This window comes from Olea europaea, chromosome 10, assembly GCF_002742605.1.
Source record: "Olea europaea var. sylvestris chromosome 10, O_europaea_v1, whole genome shotgun sequence".
In the NCBI taxonomy this organism is placed as follows: Eukaryota; Viridiplantae; Streptophyta; class Magnoliopsida; order Lamiales; family Oleaceae; genus Olea; species Olea europaea.
Genome location: NC_036246.1, coordinates 20,579,605 through 20,596,142, shown reverse-complemented (window position 1 = coordinate 20,596,142; position 16,538 = coordinate 20,579,605). Strand labels below are relative to the sequence as shown.

General features: G+C 35.1%; 1 protein-coding gene across 1 annotated transcript; it reads left to right on the top strand.

The window, feature by feature from the left end:
• Positions 1-1,361: 1,361 nt before the first annotated feature.
• LOC111400393 (periodic tryptophan protein 2) lies at positions 1,362-6,148 on the top strand (the record flags this gene model as incomplete). Its single annotated transcript, XM_023027809.1, has 7 exons — positions 1,362-1,712; positions 1,853-1,945; positions 2,114-2,485; positions 3,828-4,172; positions 4,433-4,660; positions 4,768-4,966; positions 5,724-6,148. Coding segments are annotated over 6 exons (1,560 nt in total), but the record flags the coding sequence as incomplete, so codon positions are not given.
• Positions 6,149-16,538: the final 10,390 nt, after the last annotated feature.

Here is a 16,538-nt window from a genome sequence, read left to right as displayed (position 1 = left end):
CTCTTATTTGAAATAAGTAGTCTTACTTACCTCTCTTAAGTACCATTGTAGGACTTATTTTATAGTTCCATTCCAGTTGTAAGACTTTCGATGGCAAGCTAGTCGTAATTCTTTTACATCTGCACGCTACTTTCTTTCCTAAGAAAAGCCCAAAAAATGCTTGTCCTTGGGTGTTCCTCTAGGTTCTAGTATAGAGGGAGGAGGCAAAAGGAATTCACGATGTTCGTGGCTAAAGGGCATAAGGGGAAAAGACTGAGTAGTACAACTCATAGCATGTGGGTGACATTCTCACATATCCTCCTGATTCACCAAACCAAACCTTTCAAAGACCCCCCTCCTTCTTACAGCAGCTCCTTAGTTCTTATTCTATTGCTTTAGAGTAGTTTTAAGACTAAGCAAAGAAGAACTATTAGAGATAGATTCTTCTTTCGATGGCAAGCTAGTCGTAATTCTTTTACATCTGCACGCTACTTTCTTTCCTAAGAAAAGCCCAAAAAATGCTTGTCCTTGGGTGTTCCTCTAGGTTCTAGTATAGAGGGAGGAGGCAAAAAGAATTCACGATGTTCGTGGCTAAAGGGCATAAGGGGAAAAGACTGAGTAGTACAACTCATAGCATGTGGGTGACATTCTCACATATCCTCCTGATTCACCAAACCAAACCTTTCAAAGACCCCCCTCCTTACAGCAGCTCCTTAGTTCTTATTCTATTGCTTTAGAGTAGTTTTAAGACTAAGCAAAGAAGAACTATTAGAGATAGATTCTTGGGTAGTGAGTGCACTCAATAGGCTTGCCTTGACCCTTTACTAGGTTGGAGCGATGAAGCTTATCTTATTTATTATTAAAAAGGAAAAGGACTTTATCTCTATCTTTTGTTTGATGAGGCAGAAGCGCTTGATGCTTTTAAGGATTTCAAACATAATAAGTAGATTCATAGTGAACCTTGATGGGAGTTTCTCTTGAAGCAATAACGCGTTCATCTAGTCATCATTGGAGTCACAAAGAACTATCTAAATTGATTCGTTTCTGCCATCCGTAGGATAATCGATCAAATATCCTACACTATGCAGGTAAAGAAGATTCTCTCGCTTTTGGTAACTGGGTTGCATTAGCTGTTGATGATCACCCAGGGGGATGAGCTATTTGTTCTTGACAGGCACTCTAGAATCCGACAACGCTCGTGAAAACCTGGGTTTGTAGATGTAGGAGCTTGTCTAGAAGATAAGTGTGTGGTTCTTTCTTGTAAACATTCATCATTGTGAATTACTACAGTGACAGAAGAGGACGTAGTATCACATTAAAGATAACCTTTATAAATCTTGTGTGTCTTTTCTTCTTTCTGGCTAATTGATTCCTATCGGTGAAACAGAGTTTCTAATTCTCAGCAGTATGTATACATATTAAAATTTCATTTGTCAACTTTTCTGCTAACAGAAGTGAAAGTTTACTGCTCTTGTTCACAGGTGTGGACTGTTTCATCTGGTTTTTGTTTCGTGACATTCTCTGAGCACACGAATGCAGTCACTGCACTACATTTTATGGCTGGCAATCATTGTCTCTTGAGTGCATCATTGGATGGGACTGTTCGTGCGTGGGATTTGTTTCGCTATCGAAACTTTAGAACATTTGTGACCCCCACACCTAAGCAATTTGTTTCTCTAGCATCAGATCAGAGCGGTGAAGTGATTTGTGCTGGAACGCTGGATTCATTTGAGGTCATTACAGTTGCTATTTATCTCACGTATTTAATATATCATTTTTAATATTTACTGACAAGGTTACTCTATTTATCTCACGTATTTAATATATCATTTTTAATATTTACTGACAAGGTTACTGATTGATTGCTTATTAGATATTTGTCTGGTCAATGAAGACTGGGAGACTGTTAGATGTTCTCAGTGGGCATGAGGGTCCTGTTCATGGATTAATATTTTCTCCCACAAATGTGAGTTGTTGAATGCTCTTCTTTTAAAAGTTTGCTACCCTATCAATACATTAACATCATCATTTGTGATGATCTTTGATCATGCGAATAAAAAATGTCTCTTTGGAGCTTAAAAGATATTGATTATCACATTAATCACTATAAATGCTTTCTGCTTTAAATCTGCAGGCTATTTTAGCTTCCTCTTCTTGGGATAAAACTGTTCGCTTGTGGGACCTTTTTGAAGGAAGAGGTGGTGTTGAAAAATTTGATCACACGCATGATGTCCTTACAGTTGTTTACCGCCCGGATGGTAAACAGCTGGCTTGTAGTACACTTGATGGGCAAATTCATTTTTGGGATCCATTACAGGGCTTGGAGATGTATGCAATTGAAGGCCGTAGAGACATTGCTGGTGGACGTCTCATGACTGATCGCAGATCAGCTGCTAACTCAACTGCCGGCAAGTGCTTCACAACCTTGTGTTATTCTGCTGATGGGAGCTACATATTGGCTGGTGGAAATAGCAAATACATTTGTATGTACGATGTTGCTGATCAGGTTAGTTTTAGTACACTTGTGCACTCTCTACTCTTTCTCGTTGTCGAACTAATCAATTAACTGTATTTTATTATATGTTTTGCAGCTTAAAGGCTATGTGACGAGTATTATTCTGTATATCCAATATAACATGTAACCATTACATTAGCAATAAACAAATTAGAGATGGTAGAAAACATCAGCTGTAATTACCCAAAACATATCTGATCTGGAATAAAAACCTTCTCATTATTAATTTGGCTATCATATCATGACCAATGTTTTCAAAGGAAAGGCACACAGGAGTCACTGCGCTAAAGCACAGGTGTTGATTTTTTTGTATTAAAACTATTTAATTATGAAAATAGGGAAAAATTAAAACACAAACAGAATATGTAACAACATAGATGTGGCATTAATATTAAACAAAAAGCAAATTCTGTAAAACTGAACAATAGTATTTGAATTTCTATTAATTAACCTTCAAAAACTACTATAAAATAGCAGTAGTGCCACATAGCTAATAAATCTAATCCCCAGTTATTTGACACTAGTATATTACTACACGTTTTAGAAAATAAATACAGGATAACATTGCACTATATATAAATAATTGTATATTTATCAAAAATTGTATAGGGAAAATCTCAAGGCATATTGTCACGAGAGAATCTCGAGACATAAATAGCTTAATTTAATTGAATAAAAATGAATTAATCATATTGAAATACCTTGCCCAAGTTTAATCACCTGAAACTCGAAAAACTCTAAAATTGAGCATAGAAACAAGAGAGGGAAAAAAAAAAATGAGAAAGGAAAAACAAAAGGGATAGGCAAGATAGTAAGAGAGAGTGTGCAGGATAGACTGAGGTTTAGGTTCTGTTTGTTTGTCAGTGAGGAGTTGACCCTTCGGCAAAGCATAAAAGAACCATGCCTGACCAGCCTGGGCATGTGCCCTGTGATAACATTGGAATGCCTCACAGGATTTTTGACTATCCAGAATGCTCTGGGACTTTGTAGTTGCACCTTGACCAAGGGCAGGGAGCACACCACATAACTTCACATTTGAAACCTTTAATTGTGACATGAAATGGAACCAACTTAGCTTGGTTTTCTCTCTCTTTATTTATGGAAAGTAAGTTGAGATGGGTTTGTCCGTTGAAACATATTCTCAAATGTCATTTTCAAAACCTGCATAATATATTACTTAAATAGTTAAATGTTGTGTAATTTTCTGGCTGATCTCTCCATCTTGTTCACTGAGCTTTTGCTTAGGAATAACTTCAATCTGATGCTGATCTTGTCGTTACAATTCCCTATATTACTTTGTGAAGTACTTATACTAGTTTACTAATAATTTCAGGTACTGCTGCGGAGATTCCAGATTACCCATAATCTCTCACTAGATGGGGTTCTTGACTTCTTGAACTCAAGGAATATGACAGAAGCAGGTCCATTGGATTTGATTGATGACGATAGAAGTGATGGGGAGGAAGGTGTGGATAAGCAAACACAAAACAAATTGGCATATGATTTGCCAGGATCAAAGCCTAACCATGGAAGGCCAGTTATTCGAACAAAGTGCCTGAGAATCGCACCGACTGGCCGGAGTTGGGCAGCTGCGACCACTGAAGGAGTTTTAGTGTATTCTATGGACGAGTCTTTTATGTTTGATCCCACTGATCTTGATATAGATGTTACACCGGAGGTGAGAATTATATATTCTTTTTCTGGAAAATAAGTTCTATTGAACACAGTTTCAGTTATACATATATTATGTTAAATGAAGTAATAAAAAGGTATATGAATAATTACTCCACTCTAGTGTGTGGTTTAATTAAAAAAAAATAAACTGTAATAAACAAGGGACTTCTGATGTTTCATTTCCATTATGTGCTTTAGCATGTTTGATGTGCATCTAAGAGATGCTTACATTCGTCTGTATCTATATTTTACCATTTTGAGCAGGCAGTTGATGCAGCTCTAAGAGACTATCAACCAAAAAGAGCTTTAATCCTTAGTCTACGCTTGAATGAAGATACTCTAATAAGGAAATGTATTATCACTGTCGCTCCAGCAGATATACCAGCTGTAGCTTCATCAGTCCCTTATAAATATTTGCAGAGATTAATAGAGGCACTTGCAGAACTCATGGAGAATTGTCCACATTTGGAGTTTATTCTACATTGGTGCCAGGTAATATTTCTTCAACTCTTACAACCTATATTTTTATTTGTGTGGATAAAAGTTTAGACTCCTGAATGAAAATTGTCTTGGGTTTTGATTGTTCTATTTTTTGGCAGGAGCTCTGCAAAGCCCATGGCCATTATATTCAGCAGAATTCTAGAAATCTGCTTCCTGCTCTGAAATCATTGCAAAAGGCAGTTACTAGGTTGCATCAAGATTTGGCTGATACCTGTTCGTCAAATGAGTATTCGCTTCGATATCTATGCTCTACAATAAACAAGAAATAGTGACATTATTATATCAGTTGACTCTATGGTAAGATACTGTATGGAAGTATGGCTACATGATCCTGGTGGGAAGTTACTGTACAATCTTTCTTGTTGATCTGCATGTGTAGGGTCTTCATTAGTTATCGTGTGTTTTTCCTGCTGCATATGCTGTCCTTGTACGCAATTTAGTTATATGGAGGCAATTAGACTTTCAAAAATCAGATGAAAGATAAAGTTTTTAAATGCTTCTTGCCTTGTGTTCAAATTTGAATCCCCAAGTTTTATTTAGTTATAGTACAAGGTGATGTAATTTAGTATCCAGTTTTAAACAGATAAATTAACAGGTACGTGCGAAACTGAACCAAATGTGAGGGAGACTAGGCAAAAATTAAGCGAGGGACAGATTTATTTTCCTTTGAAGATATCATTTTTCAATGTTGTCATCAATCATGTTTAGCACTTGTATGACTTACACACATGTTGAATGCCAGTGAGCTGCTTGTCTGGTGAACATTACATTAATTTTTGAGCAAACTACATATACCTCCCCTCAATTATTGTTGGAGAGACTCCCTCCCTTAAATTCTAAGAGTCTTCACTATCTTGTTATATCTATACCTTTCTAGTTCTCTCTCTACTCATTAGTGCCTTTCTAAATTATAATTGCTAATGTATTTCGTTAAGATTTACATAAGTGATTTTTCTGCCTTTCTTTTGCATAGAACTGGTTACCAAATCCTGGAATAAAATTTATTCCTGTATTATTCTTCTAGTCGTTCTGATGTGGTAAACACTTGATGCAGATGCAGAAGTAACAGCCATGTACCTGCTTTGGACAAGGTTGGTGATGCCTACACGAGTTAAAGACATGCATCTGCTGCAAATTGTGTCTTCTCATAATTGTCATTATTCTTGCTTTGATGCCTTTATCAGCTAACGGTGTCAAATTCATAATGCATCTATTACTCAAGTTATAACCCTGTACGCTATGGGAGATGGACAGTTCTAAGCAGGGTTGAAGCGATAAATTTTGTTTGAAGTATGCATTCACCCAGAATTTGGCAATAGGTATATTTGTTGAAACTTTTTAATGCTTATTTACATCATTTGCTAAATTTCTTGTGCCAAGTGAATTGGCATCAATACCTATGGGCCTTGCTTGGAACGGTGTCTAAAGTTTAACTAGCTACACTGTAAAACAGTAGAATAGATTCACCCCCTTTTCACCTTTGTTTCTCAGTAACCTTTGGATTGGGTAAATTATAAAAGTTTGAAATTTTCAGTGGTTTCTTTCACCAAATCTGCAATTCTGTCGAGGCAAATAGATGAGTTCTTGGTTAGGCTCTTGATATTTATCGAATTTTTTTTGTTTTCCAACTGCCGGTTTCAGAGCCAACACCACAAGACATATTCAGCTTAGACATTATATATGTTACATTCATAGTTAATATTCTTGTCTATCGCGTAATCAGTAATGGATGTCAGTTGGCCTTGGTGGTGGTTCTAGCATTGGCTTCCGTCGTATGTTAAAGTAACAAATTAAATTTTTTAAACTTATATTTCTGCTAAAAGAGGGGACCATTCTTCTGCAAATGAATTTGATCAATAAATTTGACAAATAATCATAATAGTCCTGAAATCAAAGCTAATATAAAGGTCTAGATTATTAAACTTCATGTGTTTTGATGTATGGAGTTTTTAAAAAGTTTTAATTAGTGTAAAGATGGTTATATTAGCTTGAATTTATCGTTAGGTCTTCCCTTTAAAATAAAATAATTTCTGTTCTACTATGACGTCAAACTTCTATTTTTCAAGTGCTATGGGTGGGTGCAAGACGGACGGTTTTAAAGCAGACTATCCATTCATTAGATGGAGGATTACCAAGATTTTGTGATTCGTTGTTGAATTTATTTCAATTCCAAGAGCAGGTTTAATAAATGATCAAGTCAGGTTTAATAATTATGTAAGAAAGTGAGACATACAAAATATGATTAATTTTATTTAAAACTATGGGTGGGTATCGAGTGGTTAGGTTTGGATTTTTCAAGAACTGAAATCATCCATTAAACTTTAGTATTTTGTAAATGGAATAATTCAGTTTAATGTAATTAATGGAATTGAATTGGAATTGGAACCATTTGATTTTGATTTGAATTTGAATTTGCAATAGCAATTCTTTTATAACAAATTTATAAATGCGTCAATATTGACCAACTTGATTTTCTTTGAATATCTAAAAATGCATAGAAAATTATAAGGGATGCATTTGAATTAAGAAAGCCAACAAAATGGACATGGAATATTGTGATGTGGAAGGGTTGGGAAGTATTACAATGTATATAGACAAGCCAACCTAAAAATTTATAGAGAAATGCTGATTGTCACAGGGCCTGTACAGGTCAAATACGGGGATGATTTTTTTATTTTTTATTTTTATTTTTTTAAAATAATCATTCACTCGCCCACCTCGACATTAATGCTGGCATGTACAAGCATTGTGAAGTACAACCAGCATTAACGAAAAATTTAATGACTCAGATTGAAAGGAGCCATTAAAAAGAAAAATAGGGGGAATATAAAATTGGTGAATAGTTTCCAATTCAAGTATTCGGTTCTGGTTCCAAAAACTAAGACCATGTCCAAAATTGTTCGATTCTCGATTTTTTGAAAATCAGAACAATAATTTTATTTTATCTTATTTTTTATGTAACGTTGATTTTCGAAATCACGTATTCGGTTTTGGTTCCAAAAACTAAGAACATGTCAAAAATTGATCCGTTCTCGATTTTTCAAAATCAGAACAACAATTATTTTGTGTAACATTCCGGAATCGATGTTTCCAATTCGATTTAGGAGTTTGATTCCAGTTACAATGTTCACCCTATTTAAAACACGCCCTTCAAGGATGTCAAAAATTTTGATCGACGTGAACCCTGAGGGACTCGAGATAGGACATAAATTCCTTGCATTGTTCAAGTTAAGGGTCCAGGTCGGGCCGGGCAGGTATGGGTAGTGGGTGACATCCCACCTCACCTGCCTCCCCGTTTGGTATTATTTAAAAGAGAAATTTAAACTTCATAGTAAATATCTTATTTAAAACAAAAAATATTAAACAGGGCACCATGGGTGCCTTGCCCCATTTGTCATAAGCGGGGCATGGGACAAAAATCCTTGACATAACAATGTACGTCATTGTCATTCCTAATGTTGTAATATGTGGCTCATATAGAATGGTGTGAAGTTGTGTTTCTCAAACCACACTTTCATAAATGAAAATGCGATTTGTCCCTCTTGTACTCCTATGTATAGTTGGCAATTGGGCATTGGCTAATAGATGGTCACTTGAGTTGTGCTTTTTCTTGGCTATTGTGGACCGTTGATCTAATTCTAAGGTTGAGATTTAGGTTCCCATTATTAATGCCTTTGCAAACTTTTGAGGCATGGGGCTTCAATCAATCGGTCATTTTTGAAGAATAGACTCGTGGGTTTTCTCTCTCTCATTCTATCGCCTTTGTTCTTCTCTTCTTCTTAGATCTGGAAATCTTCGGTGGTTTTTGTAATAATCTTTGTTGTTATCTGATGATGGTAGAACGTATGTACATTATTTTAGGCCTTGATTGTGGCTAGTAAACCTATATCGTGTTCTTGGCAAGGTTTTGTCTATTCTTGTGGGCTAGGGTTCGAGTTATTGAGAGATCCTTGTGGATCGATGACCATATAGTGGATTTGATTTGGTTTTCTCAAATGTTTGTACACTCTCTTGAAGGTTTCTTGCTAGTAACGGGCTTACCTCTGAGTCCCCCAGATTAGGTCGTGTTTAGCTGAATTGGGTGAAAATTTTGAGCGTTCTATTTTCTGTTCTTGCTTTGTTTTACTATTTTACGATAATTTGTGGGTTGATAATCCTTTCAAATCTGGTATCAGAGCTCGACTTTCGAGGCATCTGCGTGATATACCTTGCCTTGAGGATACTTGATGGGTTGAGGATAGGAAACCATCGTGAACATTCTGGTTTTTTCTGATTTCAGTATTCGGTTTTCCTTTTCTTGAAATTTTATTATTCTGTCCAGATCTTAAAGATCTACACAGACATTTAAGGAGACTAATTTTTTCTGTTAAGTGCGTAGGTCAAGAACTAAAGATTGGTCAGCCCCTGATCGGTTCCACTTTTGGCAAGTGATAGGGTGATTCTTGAAATTCTTTTGATTGCACTGTTGTTTTCAATGGTGCTGTGGGTGAGATCTTACCTTAAAAAGAATCAGGATAATTTGGTGCACAAAATTGCATGTCTATTTTACTGTGGATTAATTACTGACATTGTGCATTCTATATTGATAATTAACCTGACAATTTTTTTAGGTATTATACAAAGTTCTTTATATCTGTTATGTAATTCTTTGAATTCCCAACATGTTGGCTGCTTGTGTATACTGTTTTAGCTGTGCAAGATAGGATAGTTGTTTTTCATTTAGTGATATGCATTCCTTTGAATCTGTTAGGAAGTTTCTTGGTTTTTTGGTGATCATAAATTGTGGTATTTGTCATGGATTCCAGTAGTAACCACTCTTTCATAGAACCTATGATAAATTCGAAGGTCGAATTATCACAATTTGATGGAAAGGAGGATTACTCAATTTGGAAGTAGAAAATGAGGGCTATATTGGTCCAACAAAGGGTTGTTAAAGCCCTGGATGACCCTTATAAATATTCTGACGAACTTAAAGCCAAACCTGATGAGATTCTTGAAATGAATGAAATAGCTTATAGCTCGATTATCCTTCACTTATCTGATAATATAGTAAGGAAAGTAGAGAAATCCAAAACTGCTAGGGTTCTATGGACAGCCTTAGATAATTTGTTCTTGACTAAGACTTTACCAAATAAAATTTATCTCCTGGAAAAATTGTTCAGTTTTAAAATGGATGATCGGTAAGACCTTGAAACCAATTTGAATGATTTTAGCAGAGTGGTGAAGAGTCTTGCTCATAATGATAAAAAATTTGAAGATGAGAATCTTGCAGTGATCCTTCTAAACTCCTTACTTGATTCTTATAAGGATATCAGAAATGCTATAAAATACTCAAGAGATGCGTTAACACAATCAATCGTAAAAAATACCCTAAGATCTAGGGAATTGGAAGTCAAGAAAGAATCTAAACTAAATTCAAGAGGGGAGAGCTTATTTGTGAGAGAGAACAGAAAAGAGGGATAATAATTCACAGAATAAAAGATTCAAGTCCAAATCCAAAATCAAGAGACAAAAGCAATAAAAAAATGCTATCACTATGGAAAACTTGGACATTTCAAGAGAGATTGCTTTGAGTTAAAGAAGAAACTGAAAGAATCCAGCAGCATTGAGTTAAATAATGATGTTGTGAGTTCTCAACTTGACAGCCTTCTTGTAATGACTGTGACAAATGAAGAAACAGACACTGACTGATTTTAGATTCTGGATACACATTTCATGTGAGTCCAAATAAATATTGGTTTTATAACCTCAAGAAGATAGAACCCAAGAAAGTATATATGGGTGATAACAATTCACAAAATGTTCTTGGAATTGGTGACATTTCAATCAAAATGTATGATGGAATTATCAGGTAGATTAAAAGTGTGATATATGTCCTAAATCTAAAAAGAAACCTAATCTCATTAGGAATTCTTGAAGATGAGGGACATACATTTAAATCTGAAAATAACAGTTTGAAAATCTTGAAAAGATCTCTTGGAGTCATGAAGGGGCCCAAAAGGAATGGGCTATACTACTTAATGGGAAAAACTGTTAATTCTCAAGACCCAAATTCTTTAACTATAACTGAGAACAAATCTGAATTGTGGCATTGTAGAATGTGTCATATTGTAAGGGCTTAAAGTACCTTAATGAACAGAAATTGTTTGGAAAAGATAAAGTTGAACCCCTTAATTTTTGTAAATCATGTTTGCTAGGGAAGTCTCATAGAGTGAGTTTTGAGACCGGGTCACACACAACGAATAGACCATTAGACTATGTCCATGTAGATTTATGGGAGCAAAAAAACTACCCAACCTTTGGTGGAAATAAATATTTTCTTTCTATAATTGATGATTATTCTAAAAAAGTTTGGACCTACCCTTTGAAATCCAAACTGAAACTTTTCAAAAATTCAGATTGTGGTTAAAGATGGTTGAGAATCAATTAGACAAGAAATCGAAAACCCTAAGGACAAATAATGGGTTGGAATTTTACAGTACTGAATTGATAATTTTTACAAGCAAAAGGGAATAATTAGACATAGAACTATTAAGCACACACCCCAACAAAATGGGGTTGCTGAGAGAACGAATAGAACCCTCATGAATAAGGTAAGATGTATGTCGATCAGTTCTAGTCTTGCAAAAGGGTTTTGGATAGAAGCTCTATGTACTGCTGTCTGCCTCATAAATAGGTCTCCTTGTAGTTCTGTAGAGTTTAAAACTCCATAGGAACTATGGATTGGAAAACCACCAAATCTGTCACACTTAAGAGTCTTTGGATGTGCTGCATATGCACATCAGATTGAGGGAAAATTAGATCCCAGGACTACCAAGTGTGTTATGCTTGGATACCCTGAAGGGGTTAAAGGGTACAGGTTATGGGTACTTGGTATTAAAGGAATAAAGATCGTTAACAGCAGAAATGTGGTGTTTAATGAGACTGAGATGCCTTGCTTAAAGAATAAGATGGATAAACCAGATCTGGCTGAAAAAGACACTTCCCAAAATGAGGTGAAGTTGGCAAAATTAAGTATTAACGGATCTGATATATCTGAACCAGAACCTGTACAGGCTAGTGAAAGTGTAGAAAACACTAATAAAGGTGAAGTTAATCCATCCCAAATAGAAATTGAAACAGAATATGAAAATTGGCATCTAACTACCCGAGAAATGAAGCTAGTATCCAAGATTATCAATTGGTGAGAGATAGGGAAAGGAGGCAGACTAAACCTAATCCTAGGTATGAAATTAATAATTTGACTGAATTTGCCCTCATATCTGGTGAAAACTTAGAACATTCTGAACACCTATCTTATGAAGAAGTAATGAATAGTTCTAAGTAAAAAGAATGGAAAGAAGTAATGAAATAAGAAATGGAATCCCTTCCAGAAAATAAAATATGGAAACTTGTAAAGAAGCCAAAGAATCAAAGAGTTGTTCAATGTAAATGGATCTCTAAGTTGAAAGAAGGGATTTTAGAATCTGATCCTTTGAGGTATAAGGCAAGGCTTGTAGCCAAAGGGTTCACTCAAAGGGAGAGAGTTGATTACAATGAAATATTTTCACCTGTAATCAAATACAAAACCATAAGACTCATTTTAGTTCTAGTTGTTCAATTTGATTGAGAACTTGAACAATTAGACGTGAAAACTGCCTTTTTACATGAGGAATTGGAAGATGACATTTACATGTGTCAACCTCAAGGTTTCGAAGAAAAGGGAAAATCTGATTTTGTTTGTAAATTGCAAAAATCTCTGTATGGATTCAAACAAAATCCAAGACAGTGGTATATATGGTTTTACACATGTTTTGAAAATTGGTTTTTAGAGGAGTGAATGTGACCATTGTTTATTCTATAATAATTCTAAAACCGCATTGAAACATATCTACTACTCTACGGAGATGATATGCTTCTGGCCAGCCCCAGTAAAGCCAAAATAATGAGGCTAAAAAATCTATTAAGGTCCGAATTTGATATGAAGGACCGAGGAAATGCTGAAAATTTTTTAGGGATGGTGATAAATCGAAATAGGCAAGAAAATATGCTAACTATATCACAAGAACCATACCTACACAAAGTTATAACAAAGTTTGGCATGAAAGAAGCTAAGTCGTCCATGTTCCCGTTGCTGTCTATATCAATCACTCATCTTCCCAGTGTCCTAAAATTGAATTTGAGATTAAATATATGACAAATATTCCATATGCCAATGCTATTGGATATGTTATGTTTTCCATGATTACAACTTGACCAGATCTTGCATATTTAATCAGTTTTTTAAGCAAGTTCATAGCAAACCCTGGATACCACACTGGGCTGGGATAAAGTGACTACTTAGATACATAGTGGGACACTAAATGTAGGATTAGTGTTCAAAAAGGGATTAGAACCTTTAACTCTTAAAGGTTTTGTTTATTTTGATTTCACTGGAGATAAAGATCAAAGAAAGTCAACAACTACCTTCTTTTTTACACTTGGTGATAAGTGTATTACTTGGAAGTCTCAACTTCAATCAATTGTAAATTTGTCTAGCACTGAAGCTGAATATGTGGCAATTACTGAATGTGTAAAAGAATGCATATGGCTTAAAGGGATCTTGACCGAACTGAATTTTCTGAATACTCCACCTGTGATATTAACTGATAGTCAAAGTGCTCTATTTTTAAGTAAAAATCCTATCTATCATGAAAGGTCAAAACATATTGAGGTGATGTATCATTTTATAAGAGAGAAACTCTCATCTGGTGAAATGGTTCTTGAGAAAATTCATACTGACTTTAGCCCTGCTGATATGGGGACTAAAATATTGCCTATTAATAAATTCAGATCTTGTTTATCATTGCTTAATATTGATATAGGTTGATTTTTTGTGTAGGTACTTCGGCGATGATGTAGGGTATGGTTTCATCACTGGCATTATAGCAACAAGAGAGGAAGTGCGCGGTTTGAGAATCAAGGTGAAGAATTGTGAAGTTGTGTTTCTCAAACCACACTTTCATAAGTGAAAATGCGATTTGTTCCACTTGTACTCATATGGACAGTTGGCAATTGGGCATTGGCTAATAGATGATCACTCGAGTTGTGCTTTCTCTTGGCTATTGTGGACCGTTGATCTAATCCTAAGGTTGAGATTTAGTCTCCCATTATTAATGCCTTTGCAAATTTTGAGGCATGGGGCTTCAATCAGTTGGTCATTTTTGAATAATGCACTCTTGAGTTTTCTCTCTCTCATTCTATCGCCTCTATTCTTCTCTTCTTCTTCGATCTGAAGATCTTTGGTGGTTTTTGTAATAATCTTTGTTGTTATCTGATGATGGTAGAACATATGTACATTGTTTTAGGCCTTGATTGTGGCTGGTAAACCTTTATCGTGTTCTTGGCAAGGTTGTGTCTAGTCTTGTGGGCTAGGGTTCGAGTTATAGAGAGATCCTTGTGGATCGATGTCCATGTAGTGGGTCTGATTTGGTTTTCTCAACTGTTTGTTTACTCTCTTGAAGATTTCTTGCTAGTGACGGGCTTATCTTTGAGCCCCCTAGATTAGGCTGTGTTTGGTTGAATTGGGTGAACACTTTGTATGTTTTATTTTCCGTTCTTGCTTTGTTTTACTATTTTACGATAATTTGTGGGTTTTTGGGCCGATAATCCTTGCAAATGGAACATGTGTTTATTGGAATAAATAAGTCGATATCAGAGTGGAGTGGCCAAATGAAAGAAATGAAAGTGTTGGTCAAATAAAAAAGAACGAACAAGTACTTCAGGCGTACTCGAATATTAAAAATGTGAATAATACGTGTAATTATAGTGTTCACATGAACACACCTTCACTTATTGGACTATAAAAGTTTATTTGTTTCCTTTTAATTTTTTTTTTTTTAAGATAACTATGCAACTGGAATATTTCATAACAACTCTCCAAGGATCGATTAATTTTCCTGATCTGCTTGATGCATATTGGATTACCGTAATGAGCCTGTGGTCTCATACCATGGAAATACAAGAATATTGTACATGAGAGATGAAAACAAGTCAAGCAGATATTTATGACACTCATAAGATGGTTCTGAAGGGGATTCACACTGAGTTTGATGTAAAATCTTAATTTGATTTTCATCTATAATTTTGTTTGAATGGGTAGGAAGAATCTGGAAATTTATTGAGGGAATATAAAAACAAAACAAGTGGTTTCTCTTTCAGGGTGAGATGAAAGGAAGTTTTTCTTAAAACAAGTGATCTTTCAAAAGAATCAACATATTTTTATTGAGTACTAATATATCTTAACACTTTTAATTGAATAATTATAAATAGGTCGAAGGGTTGAAAGACCAAAATAGAAAACAAAGACTAGCAAGACAATCAGTTAATTGGGAAAAAAGGAGATTATATTGAACTGATTGTTGGTGCAATTTAATATATTTATTCCGCTCATGACATTTTCTTTTAATAGGTTTGTAGGTTTTGAAAGTTAGAAAAGTGAAGAGGTTGGAGGTTTGAAAAATGAAAGGTGAAAAGGTTCATGTGTTTATAACACCTCTTTATTTTGGGTCGTCTATTTTTATTTATAAATAGGATCATTTCTTGGTCATTCATCACCAAAACAACAATCACAATTCTCTCATCTTCTCTTCTTATATTCTCACTCATTTTCTGTGACAGATTCTTGAGCAAAGAATGGTGTTCTTTTAGTGGAGCTTTTGACCCAATTACTTGTGCAGAGTTTGTTTGACATATGTGACAGACAATCGGGCAATTGTAACTTGGAAGGAACAAGTCATAGAGAAGTTCTGCTGCACCATGTTTTAGGCTTTGCCAGTTGAAGAGAGCTTGAATCACCTTAAAGAGAGTGAGATATCCGCACCTTAGTTTCGATTTCGTTATTTCCCTATTTATTTTGTAACTCCATTTTCTATTATTAAAATTTCACCATCAATTTTAAGAAGATTCAAACAAATGGAGTTAGCACTCGAGAAGCCCCTAAACAACATCAGAGATCTCAACAATGCTCCATTTTAAGCGGTTGAAGAGTAAAGTTTTATTTTACCTCAGTCTACTCAAAGTCTCCTACATCCACATTGAGAAGAACCCATACAAGTTCTCTACAAACAAAATGAACGAAGAGGAGCTTCAAGCTCATCAAGGAAAGGTAGAAAATCATAATAGAGATGATAATTGTCGATGTTATATCTTTAATTGTCTAGCCATTAATTTTTATGATTACTATAATACTACTTACTCCTCTGCACAGAAAGTGTAGAAAGCTTTATAGAATAAATATGATAGCGAGGAAGCTGGACAAAGAAATATGTTGCTAGTCACTCTTTCCACTATTAAATGGTGGATCGAAAATCTGTGGCAAAATAAATACAAGATTTTCAAATGATAGTTGCATTAAAATTGGGGACAACATTGTTATGGCTGCACTTATTGATAAACTACTAGCATCATGAAGAGAGTTCCAAAATTCAATGCGTAAGCAGAAAGAGATGTCCTTGGTGACCTTGATCACTCGCAATTGCTTAAAGGAGGAAGCTAGAGGCCAAGATGAACCATTAGCACATGAAAACAACGGACGTTTTGGCACGAAGGTAAATTTAATTGTCGTAAATAATCACTTGTCCAATAATCGATTTTCTAGAAATAGTCAATTGAAGTCAAGAAAAAAATATGAAAATTTATGTTAAATCTCACAATCGGCGAAATATGAACCAAAAACTAAGAGCCAACACCCTCTTTCTCAAAATCAAATTCATAATAGATGTTTTATCTGCAGCAAAAGTGGGCATATTGCTCAAAATTGCAGATTTCGAAAACAACAGACTTTTCCTCGTGCTAATGTAATCGGAGGGCCAATTGTGGCAGTGGTAACAAACATTAACATGGTACAGTA